This window comes from Porites lutea, chromosome 2 (genome assembly GCF_958299795.1).
Source record: "Porites lutea chromosome 2, jaPorLute2.1, whole genome shotgun sequence".
In the NCBI taxonomy this organism is placed as follows: Eukaryota; Metazoa; Cnidaria; class Anthozoa; order Scleractinia; family Poritidae; genus Porites; species Porites lutea.
This window is the reverse complement of record NC_133202.1, coordinates 37,043,832-37,060,804: the sequence shown is the minus strand read 5'-3', so window position 1 is coordinate 37,060,804 and position 16,973 is coordinate 37,043,832. Positions and strand designations below refer to the sequence as shown.

At 40.0% G+C, this 16,973-nt stretch overlaps 2 protein-coding genes across 2 annotated transcripts in view; both read right to left on the bottom strand.

The window, feature by feature from the left end:
- Positions 1-16,973, bottom strand: part of LOC140926136 (stress-induced-phosphoprotein 1-like) — a 73,133-nt gene that overhangs the window by 36,980 nt on the left and 19,180 nt on the right. The window lies entirely within an intron of this gene.
- LOC140928523 (stress-induced-phosphoprotein 1-like) lies at positions 337-15,316 on the bottom strand. The gene is made up of 11 exons (XM_073378280.1): positions 15,120-15,316; positions 9,515-9,616; positions 7,137-7,298; positions 6,604-6,681; positions 6,455-6,522; positions 5,177-5,318; positions 4,872-5,033; positions 4,237-4,314; positions 4,093-4,160; positions 1,962-2,085; positions 337-613 (listed from the first exon to the last, which is right to left on the bottom strand). Exons 2-10 carry the CDS (start codon positions 9,540-9,542, stop codon positions 2,029-2,031), a joined length of 843 nt encoding a protein of 280 aa, XP_073234381.1. The 5' UTR covers positions 9,543-9,616; positions 15,120-15,316; the 3' UTR covers positions 337-613; positions 1,962-2,028.

The window sequence follows — 16,973 nt, the reverse complement described above, 5'->3', positions numbered from 1 at the left end:
TAAGACAGTTAAAAGCTTGACCGAGATTGCCATACGCAACTGCTTCTAATGACTTGTCATCCAAATCTTTGGCAACACTGAGAAAGCGTTTGTAGTAGTCTATTGCGTCGTTATACCTACACAAACCTCGAAAGGCATTGCCAAGACCGTAGTAAGCGCAACCTTCGATAAATTTTTCTCCCAGATTAAATGAAAGACTGAGTGCTACGTTTTGGTACTCAATGACTTTATTGAAATTGCCGACTTTCAAGAAAACATCGCCAAGGGATTGACAATAATCTGCTTCCTTCCTCTTGTCTCCCAATTCTTTGGAAATATCAAGAGCACGGCTGCGATATTCTATATTATTCTAGTCACGCTGAGTCTCAAAAACGTAACCAAGAATACCATACGCATCTCCTTCAGCAGCTTTATCTCCCCGACGTTTGGCAGTAGCAATTTGTTGGCTGTAGAAGTTCACGACAACCTTCGAATCCCTCTGAGAAAGAGGTATCATGTCACCAGAAGAGCTTTTAACTCCTTTTTGAACATTTCTTGCCATTAGATCATCTATTATTTCCCTGGGGTGTTTTTTCACAGCCAAATTCTTTGATGGTTGATATGGGCCAATCACCTGTAAAATTGACTTGCTGTGAGATCAATTCTCAGTGAAACAATTTTACGACGCAAACTTAGTAAGTGTATTAGAGACATGTCTATCTTAATATCTTCCTTGATGGTTACTTCCTTCAATAAGTATTCAGGTATTACTACTTGAACAAGTATTTCTTTTGTTAGAATTTAACTTGTTTGCGAGGAGATTAACAGTTTGCCTGGAGCCAGACTTGATTGAGCTTAACAAGCTGACCTGACACTTATGGGGTATATATGCCGTGCTGATATGTCAGGTTACGTTTACGAACTTCAGGTTATTTTGATTTTGTAGAATTATTTTATTAGTTACCTCCAAGTGCACCCATCTTTCTTATGGCTTTTTGTTAGGTGTTAAGCCCTATTACCAATTAATTGACGTGTCAATAACAAAGCGCGAGAATCTTAGCCCAACCGGCCAAAACCTGCCGTGAATTCCTCCCTCCTTCCCCAGAGAGTTTTTGCCCCCATATCGTTTCACAAGGCTTCGAGATTGGTTGACCTATCAGAATCTGCCCACTGAGCATGTATTTATTTGGTGGGTTTTAGGGGGTGTTAGTAGAAGAAAACGAGTTGACTTTCAATACTGAAGGATACCTATTTTTAACAAAATGGCTCCCGCGCATTCACTATGCGGTGGTTTTTAAGACCAACATTTCAAGTTAAAAAATACACCGTTTAAAGACACAAATGGAAAGGTAAAGTTCAAAAGAATTTCATTTACGAAATTGTACTTCGAGGAATTACGACTCTTGATCTTAAACTCCTCTATCTGTTAAACGCCATCTCTAGGACCCCTAAACTGTTAAATAAACGCCGCCAGCGTCTATTACATCGTGCACAGATATATCTGTGCTACTGTTTTACATGTTTAAAATTTTCCCTTGCCTCATCGCCCTCTCTATCAAAAGGCGGATTTCCACCGGCGCGTTGTTTTTACTTGCGTCCATGCGTTAAAGTAACGGGCGTAAATAAAATAAGTCAAAGTATGGAAAGTCGCGCGTAAACGAAAAGTTGAGCGAGTTTCAACTTTTACGTTACGTGCGACCTTTCATACATTGCCACTGTTTTGTCTAGGCGGGTAAAATCTTCCTGCTTGCGCAGGTAAAAATTAAAAATTACGCGACAGTAGAAATCCACCCTAAGGCACACGTCAAGAAAGGAAAGTGGTTTTATTGTTTGAGTCAGGGCATGAGAGATTGGGTGCGGGTGTTGAAGAGGGAGCAAAGGGAACGATTTTTGAGATACGATGTGATCCTTTTCGAATCTTTCGACTCTTTCTTTTATCAGATATCCGTCCTGCTCGTATGTTATGTACAGCTACCACTTACCGTTTCCTTCACAGTGGTAGTTTCTGACTTCTTTGGAATCTCTTTTTGCTTCTCTGAGAGCTTGTGTTCAACATTCACAGATGACCTCCTTATTTCTAAGAGCGCTTTTGTTAAAATTGTCAATCTTAGGATGGTCAAGTTCAATAAGAAGGTTTTAGAAAGTCGCTAACAATGGACTTGTGTTTGAGCTACGGATCATAGGTTATTAAACCTGATTAAAAACCTATATAACATAAGGCATTATATTCATTCAACTGATAAGGTGAGTACGCATTCCTTTCATCCTAGTTAGCCTTGAAGGAGGGGCAAAAACAGCTTGCGCTGTCTTTGATTATCCCTGGGTGGCACACACCTATCTGAAATTTATTGGAGTACTCCTCAACGGTAAATAAACGAGGTTGAAATGTAAGATTCTTACCTGAAACGCATTTCCGACAAGTACAGCCTTTGCGAAGTCAGATGAAATATACAAGATATATACTGTTCACAAGTAGCCATTACGACACCTAAAGGAGGATCATGTCTTTGAGGTTATCCTTATATTGAAATCTATCCTTACAGGTAACCCATTCAGTCCGGAAAAGGTTGGCCACACCAACGGGGTCTGTGTCCTCCACTCTTTTCGGACAGTGGTGTGGGTTCTTTTACGTCCAAAAAGAATCACAGATAAGTGAAAGTGCTGTGAGACGGGACCTGCGATGTTTCGTCCTTATTCGAGGTCTAACCGTTTGCAGATGTCATTACAAAGGCAGCACTTTTTTTTTCAGTTATTTGAAGAACCTGAGTGTTGGTCTCGCTGGGGTTTGAACCCACGATCCCCCGCTAAGCAGACCGGCGCTCTCCCAACTGTGCTAACCAGGCAATTTAAAGGGACTGGTTCACGATAATGCGCATGCGCGCCGTTTGTCTCTTCAGAATAAATTTGTCGGGTCAACACTAAATTCGAAATCGCCATTACCTGTACAATCATTGAAAATCATTCGTTTTATTCGGACATCCGTCGCTCTGGCTGGTCTAGTTATACTTCGGTAGTGGTGATGAACGTGTGGTTGTGTCGTTTGACTGGTTACGTTTTAAGAAGACGCAAAAAATAATGTTTTGATCATGGAGGTTCAGAAGAGCATCGTGGCCGTCCGGCAACAGGACGTTCTCAAGAGTCTTTGGAGATAGAGAAGCTTAGCCTATCGATCTGTTATGGTTCTAGGAGTAGTGTGTGGCTTACGAAAAAAATACACGACACTTGGAAAGTGGTTAAAGGCATGAGTTCGTTCAACTTTGATTTGATTTTTGACTTCGACCTGTATTATACCGCAACAGGCCGCGCGATCTTCACCGATCTGGTACACTTGAAATGTTCCTTGTATCTTTGCTTTACGATCGTATATGTTTAAGAATTGATATTTTTAAAATAAATTATTGCCTGAATATTCTGTTTAAAATAGTTTAAAATAGTTTCTTTATGTGTGCTACTCGGTAACATTTGTTTTGCGGAACACTGACCCGATGCAACGCGAATGAATTTGTTCATTTGCTGATAAGCATCTGAAATTTATGCTCAATTAAGGATAATCTTTATACTCATACGTTGTGTGTTTTTGTCACCGGTCAGGTGCTATTTGTAGGTATTTCTGGTTTTATATTAGGCGAACTGAGAGAACAGTAATAAGATGTTTGTTTACAAATTTTGTTTGCCGATCGGTGACTGCTTTGTTAGCGTGGGTACGACCTCGTAAAAATACACGTTGGTAAATGTTTGTTTCAAAGCAGGACAGGGCTGTAAATCTTATTCTTATCGGCTGCAACATATATCTGAGGAGTAGCAAAGAATAAACTTAAAATATGGGGATAAATAAAATCAAACCAAATGCCCGGAAATACTCTCGCGTCGCGAACAATTAATTTGAATTTTGTAAATTTACTTGCGTGCATCTAACTCCCTTCCGATTGGTTGAAAAACAATCAGCTACTGTCAGAACTCACACATGCGCATTATCGTGAACCAGTCCCTTTAAAGGAAAAACAAATATCCCTTCATCTCTGTTTTGCTAAGGTTTTTATCTTTGTACGCGCTTTCGACCATCTCTAAAGACAAAATCGAAGGTTGGTGAACTGGCTAAAAAGGAAAGGATACGGCTAGTCCCTTGTTACACCAGTTGATGGCTTCTTTAAATTGCTTCAACTTCAAACAGGCTTTCGCTCCTAGTGAAAAAAGTCGAATCATTTGAAATGAAAAAGAGAGATAAGCTTCAGATTTTCAACTGAGATTCAATTTCACCTCTTATAATCGCCTTGAGATAATATGGTTGTAGTGCTGTCGCAGCTTTTACGTCACACAGACAATCTTGGTAATTCCCTGAAAAAAATTATACCCACACTGAAAAGAATAATCCTCCGTAAAAGTAGATTAAAAAGAAGTACAATACACCCTATTTACTCGAAAAGGTCTGCGCTTAAAATTTATGTTTTGTCGATGCGTCGCTTAACTGAGGGGCGGCGCCTATTTTCTACGTAGTAGACCATGCCTACGCTCTGTCTTCAAATGCGACACGAAAACACTTTGCGTGATGAGAAGGTCCTCAAGTGACCCACGAAAACAACATTAATTGTTTTTTAAAATTCCTTTCGAACGCAAAGGACTTTAAATTGGCGGAGCAAAATATATGAATGAATTGAAACTATCAAGGCACATAAAATAGACAAACGGTTTTCAGGAACTCAGACTTCAGTTGTTTCCGATGAATCAAATATGACTCGCCACTATCCGCTTAGGGAAAGGGGTTAAGTTTCTCGACTGAAATCCCTCAAGAGAAGAGGCCACGACCCATAACACTTCACCTCAACAACATCAATAGGACCAACAGAGACAGTTGCATTGATTCCAGAACTGTCTTTACGTAAAGGATACTTTACCCAAGTGATAGTGGGCTGATGCTCTGTTGTTGTACAATTTGGCATTCAGATCCTCATCCTTGCATTTCACTTCAATTCCCTCTGTGTACAAGCAGATGGCTTTGACAAAATCATCTTTATGAAATGCATCATTGCCAAAATTCTTTCGGGTCTCTGCAAATACTGAAATAATAAAACAAACTAAATTTTGTTCTTCTGGTAAGTTAATGAGCCAAGGCTAAGAAAACGTTCCTGAACGAAGAGTTCATCTACCGGATGTAAAGATCCTGGTTAAAAAGTAGGATTTCAGTTTGGTTTTCACTTACATGTGCAATCAAGAGGTTTCGGTTGGGTTCGTGGATCGCCCTGTGCTTTTTCTGCTTTGTCTCCTCCAAGTGTTGGAAGCGTTTCGCTTTCTCTGTAAGAGCGACTCTTTATCTCTAAGAGATCCTGCTTGTCTGGATCAATCTTTCAAGTGTAAAGATGTTTAAAATAATTTGTGTTCTAATCCTAGAACCTAAATGGCGACAGAGATCGTAGTTCTGACAGTAGCAGCATTAGTTTGAGTAATCATAAACACTTAATGACTGGTCACGAGGGAAAATAATTACACTTTCCCGAGGGACAAGTCTTTAAGTGATATGTTATATAGATGGAAATTTTGAAGCTGGAAATTCATCACACCTCGCTGTAACGGCGGTCGTCTGTCAACACTCGCGGGTAACATTACATTGTTAGCCTCTGACGCTATAGATTTTTTGCAATATTGCCCGCTTAGACATTTTGGCGGGAAACAGTTTCATTGTTAGATTTCATGAGACCTCGAAGTAAGCAGTGAGTCCGCGCACCGTTAAGAAGAAATTTCCAGCTGTTTAAGCAATAGAAAACGTCTTCGTCTCGGGTTTGCATAACTGTCTCGAATTCTCTCAACCCCTCTCGTGTTTATATCAGGCTATGCAAACACCGGAAAAAAGTTTTCTATTACTTTTATAAAATAACTTTCCTGAAAAAAAACGCAAAACTCTTTGTTATGGCACTAATTAAAAGGGAAATTCTTACAAGTCGCAAAGTCTTGTACACGAAGTCTTGCACTCGTAATCAGTTCTTGTTTTGCAAAAAGATGCTTTCCAAAATACGGATTTTTCTCGCTTAAAATGTCAGCTTAAGCGAAAAAAAGTTGACACAGCTTGTTTGTAAAGATTTTCCAAGTTTCAGCCGACGAAGGAATGAGTAAATAAAGTAAATTTGTCGAGTTTTGATCACTAAAACTTTTTCAAATTCGTGCTTGCGTGATTAGCCCGCGAAAAGCAAAACAGCCACGTCACAAGCATGTTGACATACTCTCATGCAAACACTCCTCTCAGCCATTCAGAGCGCGCGTACTTTCTTAGTTATTTTATAAATAACAATAGTCCTTATTGTACTTATAAACGACTGTGTTTTGTTTAAGCCGCTAAAAATCTTTCTCCAACAGGTAACGTATTTAAAGCAACCCAGCTTTACTTATTAAAGCCAATTTAGAGAAGACTGTATACTGTCCCATTCGAAATAAAGGAAGTAATAATATTGTACTGCGAAATTTGTATTCTTCTTAGAAAGGATACGGCCAGTCCCTTTTCACACCAGATGATGGCTTCTTCAAATTGCTTCAACTTTACACAGGCGTTCGCTCCTATTGAAAAAAGTTCCACTCATTTAAAATGACAAAATATGATAAAGTGTCAGATTTTCACATTGATGTAGTCATTTTTACCTCGAATAATCGCCTTGAGATAAGACGGTTGTAGTGTTGTTGCAGCTTTTACGTCACTTAGACAATCCTGGTAATTCCCTGAAAAAGATTGAAATTTTTTATACCGATATTCTTAAGAAATAATACTTATAATTAGGAAGAGTGGATTACCATACACATTTATATAGATTACATAAAATTTGTTAATGCAGTTAAATTGCTAAACGGATAGCCAGCGTCTACTTAAACACGGCATTCGGCCAGAGTGTCTCCCCATAATGGCCGTTATTAAATTTTTCCCCACACTCGTCGCCAAGTCGTGGGCGGGGCTAATTGAAAACTTCTTGTTTCGAAAACCCAGAATTCGTAAGATTTCTTCATTTTCTTTTTAGAAAAAGGTGAGAAAAACAATTTACGCACCAAAATATTGCTTGAATATGTCCTTTACGATGATCAAAAAGAAGAGGCAACCCGAGGTTTCTTTCAGAATGTAATTCTTAAAAGGATGAGGGTGCATGGATCTACCTGTGTATTGTTTATCTTTAAACATTTACTTCGATAGAAGTATACCGTCGATCTGTTGTTGTACAGCTTGGACACAAGTTCTTTATCCTTGCATTCAACTTTGATTCCTTCCGTGTAAAAGAAAATGGCTTTGGCAAAATCTTTCTTTCTGTATGCATCATTGCCAGCATTATTGAAATCCTCTGCTTTTTCTACAACGAAAACAATGCTCCTGAGTATGTCTCACGATGCCCAACTAAATCATATTAAAATCATACCGCTATAACGGCCAGCTACTCCTGACTCTGTCCGATGACCAATTTTTTTACGAACTCATATCATTAGCCGTATTTATACTAGAGGACGTCTAAGACGTCTGAGACGTCTTAATTAGACGACTTAGATGTCTAGTATAAATACGGGAAATAAGGCAGACGCATTAAACGTCAGACGAATAAAACGTCTGAAGTTAAGTGCGTCCGATCGACGCACTTAACAGATGAATTAGTCGTCTCAGGCGTTTAAGACGTCTAGTATAAAACGGGACGCACTTAACGACGCACTTAACAATCAGACGTTTAAGACGGGCGCGTCTTCTAGTATAAATACGGCCATTGATAAAGCCAAGTTTTGCGTTGCACTCCTCTACTGATACTATGCCACATTACTTTAGAAACCAATCTCTTTCATAAAATCGTCGTTGTGGTTAAATGAGGCAAGAGAAATAAACAGGATTAATATCTCAAAATATAAAGCTTTCTTAAATCAGCAAAATACTGCTTATCACAGAGACAGCAACTACACCGCAAACGTTTGGTAAAAATGTAAGATAATAAACGGTTTCATCAGACTACATTTATAAAAGTACGGTTTCCTCGCGAAAAGACGTCTGAAAAACAAGTGAAGAAATTCCATACTGATGATGCATCACTACCCAGATCTGGGTGCTGCTTCTGATTGGTCGTGCCGTTTTGTGAAATTTGTCTCAGCCAATCAGAAGCACTACCCAGATAACGTGTCATCAGTATGGAGTTTCTGCGCTCTTTTCTCAGACGTCATTTCGCGGGGAAACCGTTGGTGGCGTCGCGAAATGTCGTCTGTTTTCTAAACGTTTGTGTGCTCGAGATATATGTCAGTTCCAGCAAAATGAAAAGTAACTCCCACGAATCTCCTGTAGCTCAGTGAATTGCATGTGGACTAATAACCAGGCGCCAGATGTTTGAAAGGTCGAGAGCGCTATCCACTAGATAAATCACTATCCACTGGATAGCGCAATTGGTTTCTCTTATACTTTTTTTATACGATGGATACTGGTATCCATCTTTTGAACAACCGGGGCCAGAAGGTCACAGGTTCGACTCCTGTTGGCAGTACTCGGATTTTTTCTTCCAAGCCACCTTTGTCAATGACTGAAAAAACATCTTTCTCTCTCGGCCATTTCCAAGTTCCAAACACTTCCATTTTGTTTTAAAAATGAACTTAATTATTTGCATGAGAATAAAAAGAAATCATTTCCATAACAATAGCTTCGCAACTCGCAAATGGCCTGTTAAATGATATCCCTCATTCCAAATTTAGAGCTGCTTAGTATGAAAACAAACCGTTAAAACGCCAGGTATTGAAGTCCCAGCAGTGTTCATATTATTTGACCGGCTTCTGACGTTTTGATGTTTTGACGGCAATTTCTTTTGCCTCCATGCTTTGAACTCCTTAACCAACGCGTTCACTTTTTGCTGCAAAAACTTGCTTTGCAGAATAATAATGGGTCAAGACTAAATAAACGCTTAATTTATACACTCATCTATTAACCCTCAGACGTACAAGGCGGCGGGGGTGGTTGCCACCTCCCCTCTGCTTTTTTAAAATTTTTTTCGTAGACGATAAAACACCAGCTCAGTTTTTAGTAGCTGTTCGTTTATCCCTTGCTCGCGTTTTGAGACAAGTTTGGTGATAGTCGGTGTCTTTGTTTACGAGTATAACGTCATAAGAAGCAGCGGTCCAGCCATTTTTGTTTAAAAATGTTTTTTTTTTTCAACTTTTTTTCCACAGTAAAAGTAGAGATTGTGGATGAAATGACATACAAAGTGCTTATTTATGTGTTATTTGACATGTTAAGCACTAAAAAATTTCAATCAATTAAATCGCTGCCAAAGATGGCGACCATTGTTAGTGACGTCACAGGTCTCCAGCAGACCTACCACCAACAAAGTATAGGTACCTCATCTTGTTGAGAAGATCAAAGGCTTTCCACTGAAGGCAAAATCGTTTCGAAATACTGCAAATATAAAAAAACTTTGGGGAGGGGTTCCGTCAACCACCCCCCAACCCTTGTACCACGGTTGGGGTATGAATTTGCGTGTGCGTCCGAGGGTTAAATGGCGACTGGGGCACTCAAACCTAGGTTATATCAACAGCTATAAATTGATACCTTTTAAAGCTTCCTGCTGGAAGTCCATTGCTTTTTTTGCAGGATGCGTGACTTCATTCCACCTGTAGCTTTAATTGAACTTCTTGCCTCAGGTCCTGTGTACTATAAAATATTCTTATAAAAATTATTTTCAACATGCTACTTTGCTAAAACCATCACAACATCTCCTCAGCCGTGTAATGGTGATTTGGATTCTATTTGTCCTAAACGTAAGTATGCCCCTCTGAGAAATAAGACACACTTTAGATTGATCCGAAGAATGAATTGTGTTGGCTTTAAGTTAATGAATTAATTCGGCACAAGACAAGTGCGAAGTGCAACTTAAGAGGAAATTTTATTATCAAGTATTTATTTATTCAGCAACCCTTGTTTAAAAGAATTAATCACTGTTTGAACTGGCCCGAAAATCAGCTCACATCACTATCTAAATAACCTTCATGAAACTGAACATAAAATACAATTTCAGAAATCAGCACTCGTTAAATGTTCTTTAAAACTTAGTTTATGTCCCTCACAGTACATGTACATAGCCTTTTAGGTCATGACTTTTTACAACAACACATATTCAACAATATTAAGGAGGTGAAATAGCTTGAAATAGAGCTTACAATTTCAGCTTTGTCGTCGCATGTCGTTACGAACCCTACAGATGGCCCAAAACATTTTGAGTGTGAAAAATAATTTGTCAATACGTGAGAGCGTGAGTAAGTCTAAGTCTGTGTTCCCACTGGCCTAAGCTTGTTTTGTGCATACGTGAAGATATCACGGCATGAGTTAAATAGACGCCATAGCATGAGAGGACACAGAGGCTTTTTACTGGAAGTACCATCCCACGCAGTGATGTTTTCTCCGCGGGCAGCTAATCCGACTTAATCCCATTTAATATGTCGCGCTCCTCGAAAGTGCGAAAATTTTCTTGTCGTGTATTAGATTTCTGATGCATTTTCTTAATCTTCATTTCGCGCCAGAATAAATTAGTTTGCGCGCAAAGGGCTCCCAAAACATCACAAGGTTTGTACCACCTCGAATCCACCTTCTGGAGATACGCCGGCTTGGTAGCTGGAATACATTGCCGAGGCGAAGATCTGGCATTTTTTCCTCCTCGTCGTATTTTCTTCACGGCAAATGTTTATATTTGTAGTGAGAATGCAGCGCATATCGAAGGATTTTACTTCATGCGGCTTGCTACTTCTGAAAGAAGAGTGCCGGATTTCATCGTTTTGTTCATGTTTATTAGTGTTGGCAAATGTAAGGTAAATGAACCGACCACTGTAAGGTAAGAATTGAAGCTTTAAATTTGTTACTCGGTGAAAAATCGTGGAATGGGAATTCGCAGGGAATTCGTGAAACTCGTGAGTATTACCTCTGTTACCTAATGTCATGCGATGACTCCTCGCTTTTTCGATGCGTGACACTGATACAAGCGATAAATTTCTTTCGCAAAGTGAAGTATAATTTACTTAACGAGACCATTTGACGAATATTTCTTGTTATATGCTTTATTCATATTTGCTTGGCTTATTCAGGCTACATGCCAGGAGTTTGATGACAATGTTTGTGTGCTATAATTATGCTGATACGTTTTTGCACCTTTATATTGAAACTCATGAGCCAAACGTTTGTAAACGCTAGCAAAACACTCTTCTATTATGGAGGAACTTTTAACGTCTTTCGGGGCCCTAGTATGGTGTCAAATTTTTAGGGGAAACAAAGCTTGATTTTTGGCCAAACAGACTATAGCTTTTTTGTCTTTGAAGAGAGCGCGAGGCAAACGTCCGTGAGTACAGTGTAAGCCAGTGATTCTTTAGGTAGAGCTAACAAAGTTAACGTAGGCTGCACTTTAGGTGGCCCACCCATGGGTGCAGTGTAACCCAGTGATTCTTTAGGTAGAGCTAACAAACATAGGCTGCACTTTAGGTGGCACACCCATGGGTGCAGTGTAACCCAGTGATTCTTTAGGTAAAGCTAACAAACATAGGCTGCACTTTAGGTGGCACACCCAAAGGTGCAGTGTAACCCAGTGATTCTTTAGGTAAAGCTAACAAACATAGGCTGCACTTTAGGTGGCACACCCATGGGTGCAGTGTAACCCAGTGATGCTTTAGGTAGAGCTAACAAACATAGGCTGCACTTTAGGTGGCACACCCATGGGTGCAGTGTAACCAAGTGATTCTTCAGGTAGAGCTAACAAACATAGGCTGCACTTTAGGTGGCACACCCATGGGTGCAGTGTAACCCAGTGATTCTTTAGGTAAAGCTAACAAACATAGGCTGCACTTTAGGTGGCACACCCAAAGGTGCAGTGTAACCCAGTGATTCTTTAGGTAAAGCTAACAAACATAGGCTGCACTTTAGGTGGCACACCCATGGGTGCAGTGTAACCCAGTGATGCTTTAGGTAGAGCTAACAAACATAGGCTGCACTTTAGGTGGCACACCCATGGGTGCAGTGTAACCAAGTGATTCTTCAGGTAGAGCTAACAAACATAGGCTGCACTTTAGGTGGCACACCCGTGGGTGCAGTGTAACCCAGTGATTCTTTAGGCAGAGCTTACAAACATAGACTATACAGGTGTACATCAGATGGCAACAAGTTTTCCAGTTAAAACTTTGTCATAAAGTGCTACACCATGGCACTTCGACTATTTCATTATCGCGCTTGTTTTGACGCACAATTGATTGTCAGGAGAAGTCGTATTGTCTAAAACCATAGCAAAAGACAAATTTACACACATCACAGCGTTAAGGTAAGGCAATACACGGTATTTCCTTCAGGTACATTTACATTTTCTGTTAGGTTATAAGCGATTAAATCGCATGCAGCGACGAACAAAACGCGAAGCCGTCAGATATTCTAGAACCGTGTTATCTACAGTGCTGTGCATTATTATTGCTTAACTAACTAACTACGCGCTGATGGAAATAAGTTTCGGTCGCTTTAAATTTTGAAACAATTCACTGGTACTGTATAGTCATAATACGTATTGGAGCGGAAAGTTAGCACGCGAGCAGGGCGATTGTGCTGTGGTTTCTGTAATGTAGAAGATATTACGGCAATGAGGCTCCCGAGGTCCGTTCTGGAAATCACAACTACATGTAGGATGAAATGCATTCTGCGTGCAGACGTCTCCTTTTCCAGGTTAGGTTTAATAAACCGTACCAACGGTTTGTTTGACAAAGCTCCCGCGAGACGGTTTCTTGGTGATTTTATTAATTTTTCCGATCCATTTTTTTTTTCAGCTCTATTTTCGCGGCTTTTGCGATACAAACTAAATTCATTTTTAGTTGTGATGGCATAACACTGCTTAATCATGACGGCTTTGGACGAAACTGAATATATTGCGCTTCGCGATTTCGCAAAATCGCTGCGGGAATTAAAAAAAATTTTCTTCCAAAAAAGCGTTTTCACGCTTCTTTCTCTAGTCAATTATTTCGTTTGTCTCGTTTTCTAAAGGTCCTTGAGAACAGAATAAGACAATATTTTATTACCGACAACCTAAAAACCTGATTTTTGACCAGATCGAAACAAAACTGACCTCTGAAATGGAAGAAGAAAAGCCTTTTATTTTTGCCGGTTTCGGCCCGCCGACGCGATCGTGTCTGTTTTGCTTTCATATGATGACATTTTCCTGACAGAAGGGTGTCGGGAGAAACACCTCGCGCTGATCATACGTGACAAAATCCGCCGCGCCTAAACTAATTAAGAAAAGTCTCCTCGAAAGCTCCATACAATTCCTTATAACAAAATTATAAGGAATTGTATGGAGCTCTCCGGGATACTTACAGTGCAAGCCCTTTGTGTCCCCTCATGATACCAGCTAAACATGTATCCATTTCACTAACAGACAAGGCTTTCCGGCTTGTCATTGCCCCCGCAGGGATTTCGCCCAGAAGGCGAAATCCCGAGGAGGCACTCTAGTAACTCGCGCGTATATTAAGGAAAGTACTTACGGTTGAAATATACAGTCATACAGTCAATATCGAAAAAATCTCGATTTGCTTGAACAGGGGCCGCGAGGAATCGGTAGGTAATGATGACGTTTCTATTGTTTGCGCCCGCAAGTACGAAATGGTTAAGATGACGTAAAACACAAAAAATCCCGAAGGGACCGCTTACAATAGGTAGATTTTGTGACATTAATTGTGCAGTCATACTTCGATACTCTTTTGCGTTACGTGTTATCAGTGACATTCTGTGGAACAGTTGTTATAAAAGTTATGGACCAAAAGACACTCGTTAAGCGCAGATAAAGTTATAATGTGCGTATAACAGTGTATATTTTAACACTAAGTGAGTTTGCCAGACACGAGTTCACAGATCCCCTGTTCACAGATGTCCTTCCGCCATAAAGTTTAAAATAAGACTAGAATGTGCGAGAGTGAATTGATCAATCGTCCTTTTAATTTCTAATGCTTCGTTTCCGGCAAATAAAATGAACTGAATGTAAAAAGTGAAATAGAAATAGCGAAAAATTAAACTTCTAATTAAATCTTTTCTTATGGTTTAGAATAAACTATTCTCGAAACTGAGAATGTTTTGATCAAAGCTGTGTAAATCGAACCGAAACTGTGCATGGAACCTTGCGTTTCCTGTATTTATCTCACCTATTGTATGGAGTATGTGTGAAATGATCTTCATTATGAATCGGTATATTTTAAAGAGCTACACAACGAGCAAGGATACTATTGACCGACAATATACAGAGCGGGGGCAGCTGTAGTGTCAACTATTACTAGTTTGATAACTGTTCTTTACAACTTCGTTTACGACCCTCGCAGTACATGTTCTTCGGTTATGACTATTTACAAGAAACGATACATAGAGATTGATAAGGAAGTGACATTTGATCCTGGAAATATAGCTTACAATTTCAGTTTTGTCGTCGCATGTCGTTACGAGAGTGAGGGGAAATTAGTTGTCAAGTCGTGAAAGCGTGAGGTCGTGAAAGCTTGAGAAAGGCTAGCTCTGTGTTCCCACCTTAAAGCTTGCTTTGTGCATACATATTTCAGCTATCAGCTAAATGGCATAGTTTACAAGCTATACATGCATACATTTCACTAACAGAGTCTGCAGAGTCTTCGGCTTGAAGAAGGCTTTGCGCTATATTAGTACGTACACGTTCATACTATAAAGGTAGCCCTGGTTCGTCAATTTTTCAAATTAAATGTTTGGTCGACTGTGAATCTTTCTTAGCCTCGGATCAACACTTCCACATAACTTAGGGTATAATGTTACTGAGGTTGGCTCGTTTATCCGGCCTGATCGAGACGGCTTTTTTTCACTCTTCTGTAAAAGTTCATTAAAGGGGTTTCATTTTTGTGTGATAACAAAAGAGGATTTCATCTAAAGATTCAAAAGTTAGGGCGATAAATAATCTCCACATAACTCGATTTAAGAGTGAAAGTAGAAAGGGTTTTTTTATCAATACTTGAGCGCTGGTCGAAGCCATAGAACTTCGCCATTTAAGTGAGTAGTTCAGTCCCGGACGGTCAAAAATTGTAATTTTATGGGCTATTTTCGAAATCTGCGCACCACATGGAACTTCAACAAATCAGGACTTTTAAAAACTTCCCAATCCCCATTAGAAATAAGGCATACGACTCACCGGATGACTAAGCGTCTGGAGAGTTTGTTCATAGAAGCTCCGTCACAGCTTTCCCAGCGTAACACTAGTTTTGCCCGGATTTTGCCTGGGTAAACGCTTGTATAAACTTAAACTTCTGAAGAGAGAAGGCTACGGAACCAATTCAGACCAGATATCTAAAGATAGCATAAGATTATACGTTCAAAACTGTACACCAGTCAGAAAACATTGAAAACTGAAATTCAATATCGTGACGTTCAAGTTAGATTTATGGACTTCGAAGTCTGCGTTGCACCGCGACCCTAGTGTCAATAATTATGCAGCATATTGTTTGTTGTATTGACAAGTTGTAATTATTGTTTTTTGCGTAACTCTCACCATTAATGGGAACAAAAATCTTTTTCATCTTAACCCATTCGCCCCTGAACCGCCCGTAACCGCCCGTGCGGATCCAGCTCCTTTCTACCCTTTGTGACGTCATCAGTTTTAACGGTCGAGGACAACTTTCTTCGCTAACTTGTGCAGAGTGAAGAGATCTTTCAAACCATACCAGAATGAGCAAAATTCAGTCAAGGACACCGGGGAAAGAAGCAAAAAACCACGTGACATTGACCTGAAAATCTCCATGAAAATCTTGTTCCATTACCCACCTACCTTTCCTTTCACCTAATCGTAAGATCCTAAAAGCTTTCCTAAAACCTCTTCCCACCAAATTGAAGCCTACTAAATGCCCAGCAAGAGAAAAAAAAATGAGGCGAAAAAAGCGAAAAAAGAAGGGAGGAGAGAAAGCGAAAAAAAGTCGAAATTTTGCTTTCTGCGCATGCCCGAACTTCGCAAGATGATATTTTGCATCTGGATCAGAAGGCCGCGAAGTGTACGACCTGTAAACCGGTTTGTGGTAAGTTTTAGCTCTTTATAGCACGACAGTGACCAGAAAACCACTCCACTAGCTTCAAAACGCGTTTTTCGGCCAAATCTCCAGGAGCGAATGGGTTAAATTCCTTTGCACTATCTGTCCTTTCGGGCAGATCTGAGTGCGCCAGATCTAACAACAAACTTGACCAATGGCGGAGCGGGAAATATAATTAAGCACTAGTAGTCACGGTCGTTCAGTAACGTTATGACAAAATACGAATAAACAACCTTTGTTTCTTTTGTTTTCCCATCGTAGTTCCCGTTTGTTTTAATTTTCCTTGGATGATGATAATATAAATCTAGCCCGTCGTTATCCAGAAACAGTGCCCGAATGCCACGAGTTTTTGCGTGTGCTGTGAGTTTTGGCCACGGCACGGAGAGTTGAACTAACTTTCTCGTTAGAGTTTCCAGTGGGGATTTTCTTCTTGGTTTTCTAGTTAGGACTTCAAAGGCTGAATTTGTCATTTTTCACTTTGTCTTTTAGCGGTAATTTTTAAACCCATTATTTGCGACGGGCTTGCCGTGACTACTGACATACCTGCGTTTGTCTTTGCTACTTGCTGAGAAGCGGTTTTTTAGCTGGTTTATACTGACCGCAGCTTTACCACATTAGCAACATCTAAAAAGTTAACTTCAAACGTCATGCAGAATAGAGGGTGTTTAGTACTCCGATTTTTGTCCCTCGTATTTCGTTCCTCCCCAAAACGAAACACGAGCTCCCCTAAAAACGCCTGCGTGGGATGCTAATTTATATGTTTCTATTTTCAAGAGCTATGGGGGCCCCACTGCGTGCGCTTCGCGGACGCTCCGCTATAAACACTATGAACATAATTTACTGTCTTCATATTTTGGGGTGAAGAATACCGTTCGTTATACCGAGGACTTCAGTAGTGATATGGAGGTTCACTGACCGGTAGATCTGTCAGAAGGCATCCCACGTCTACCATCGTTATCGAATTT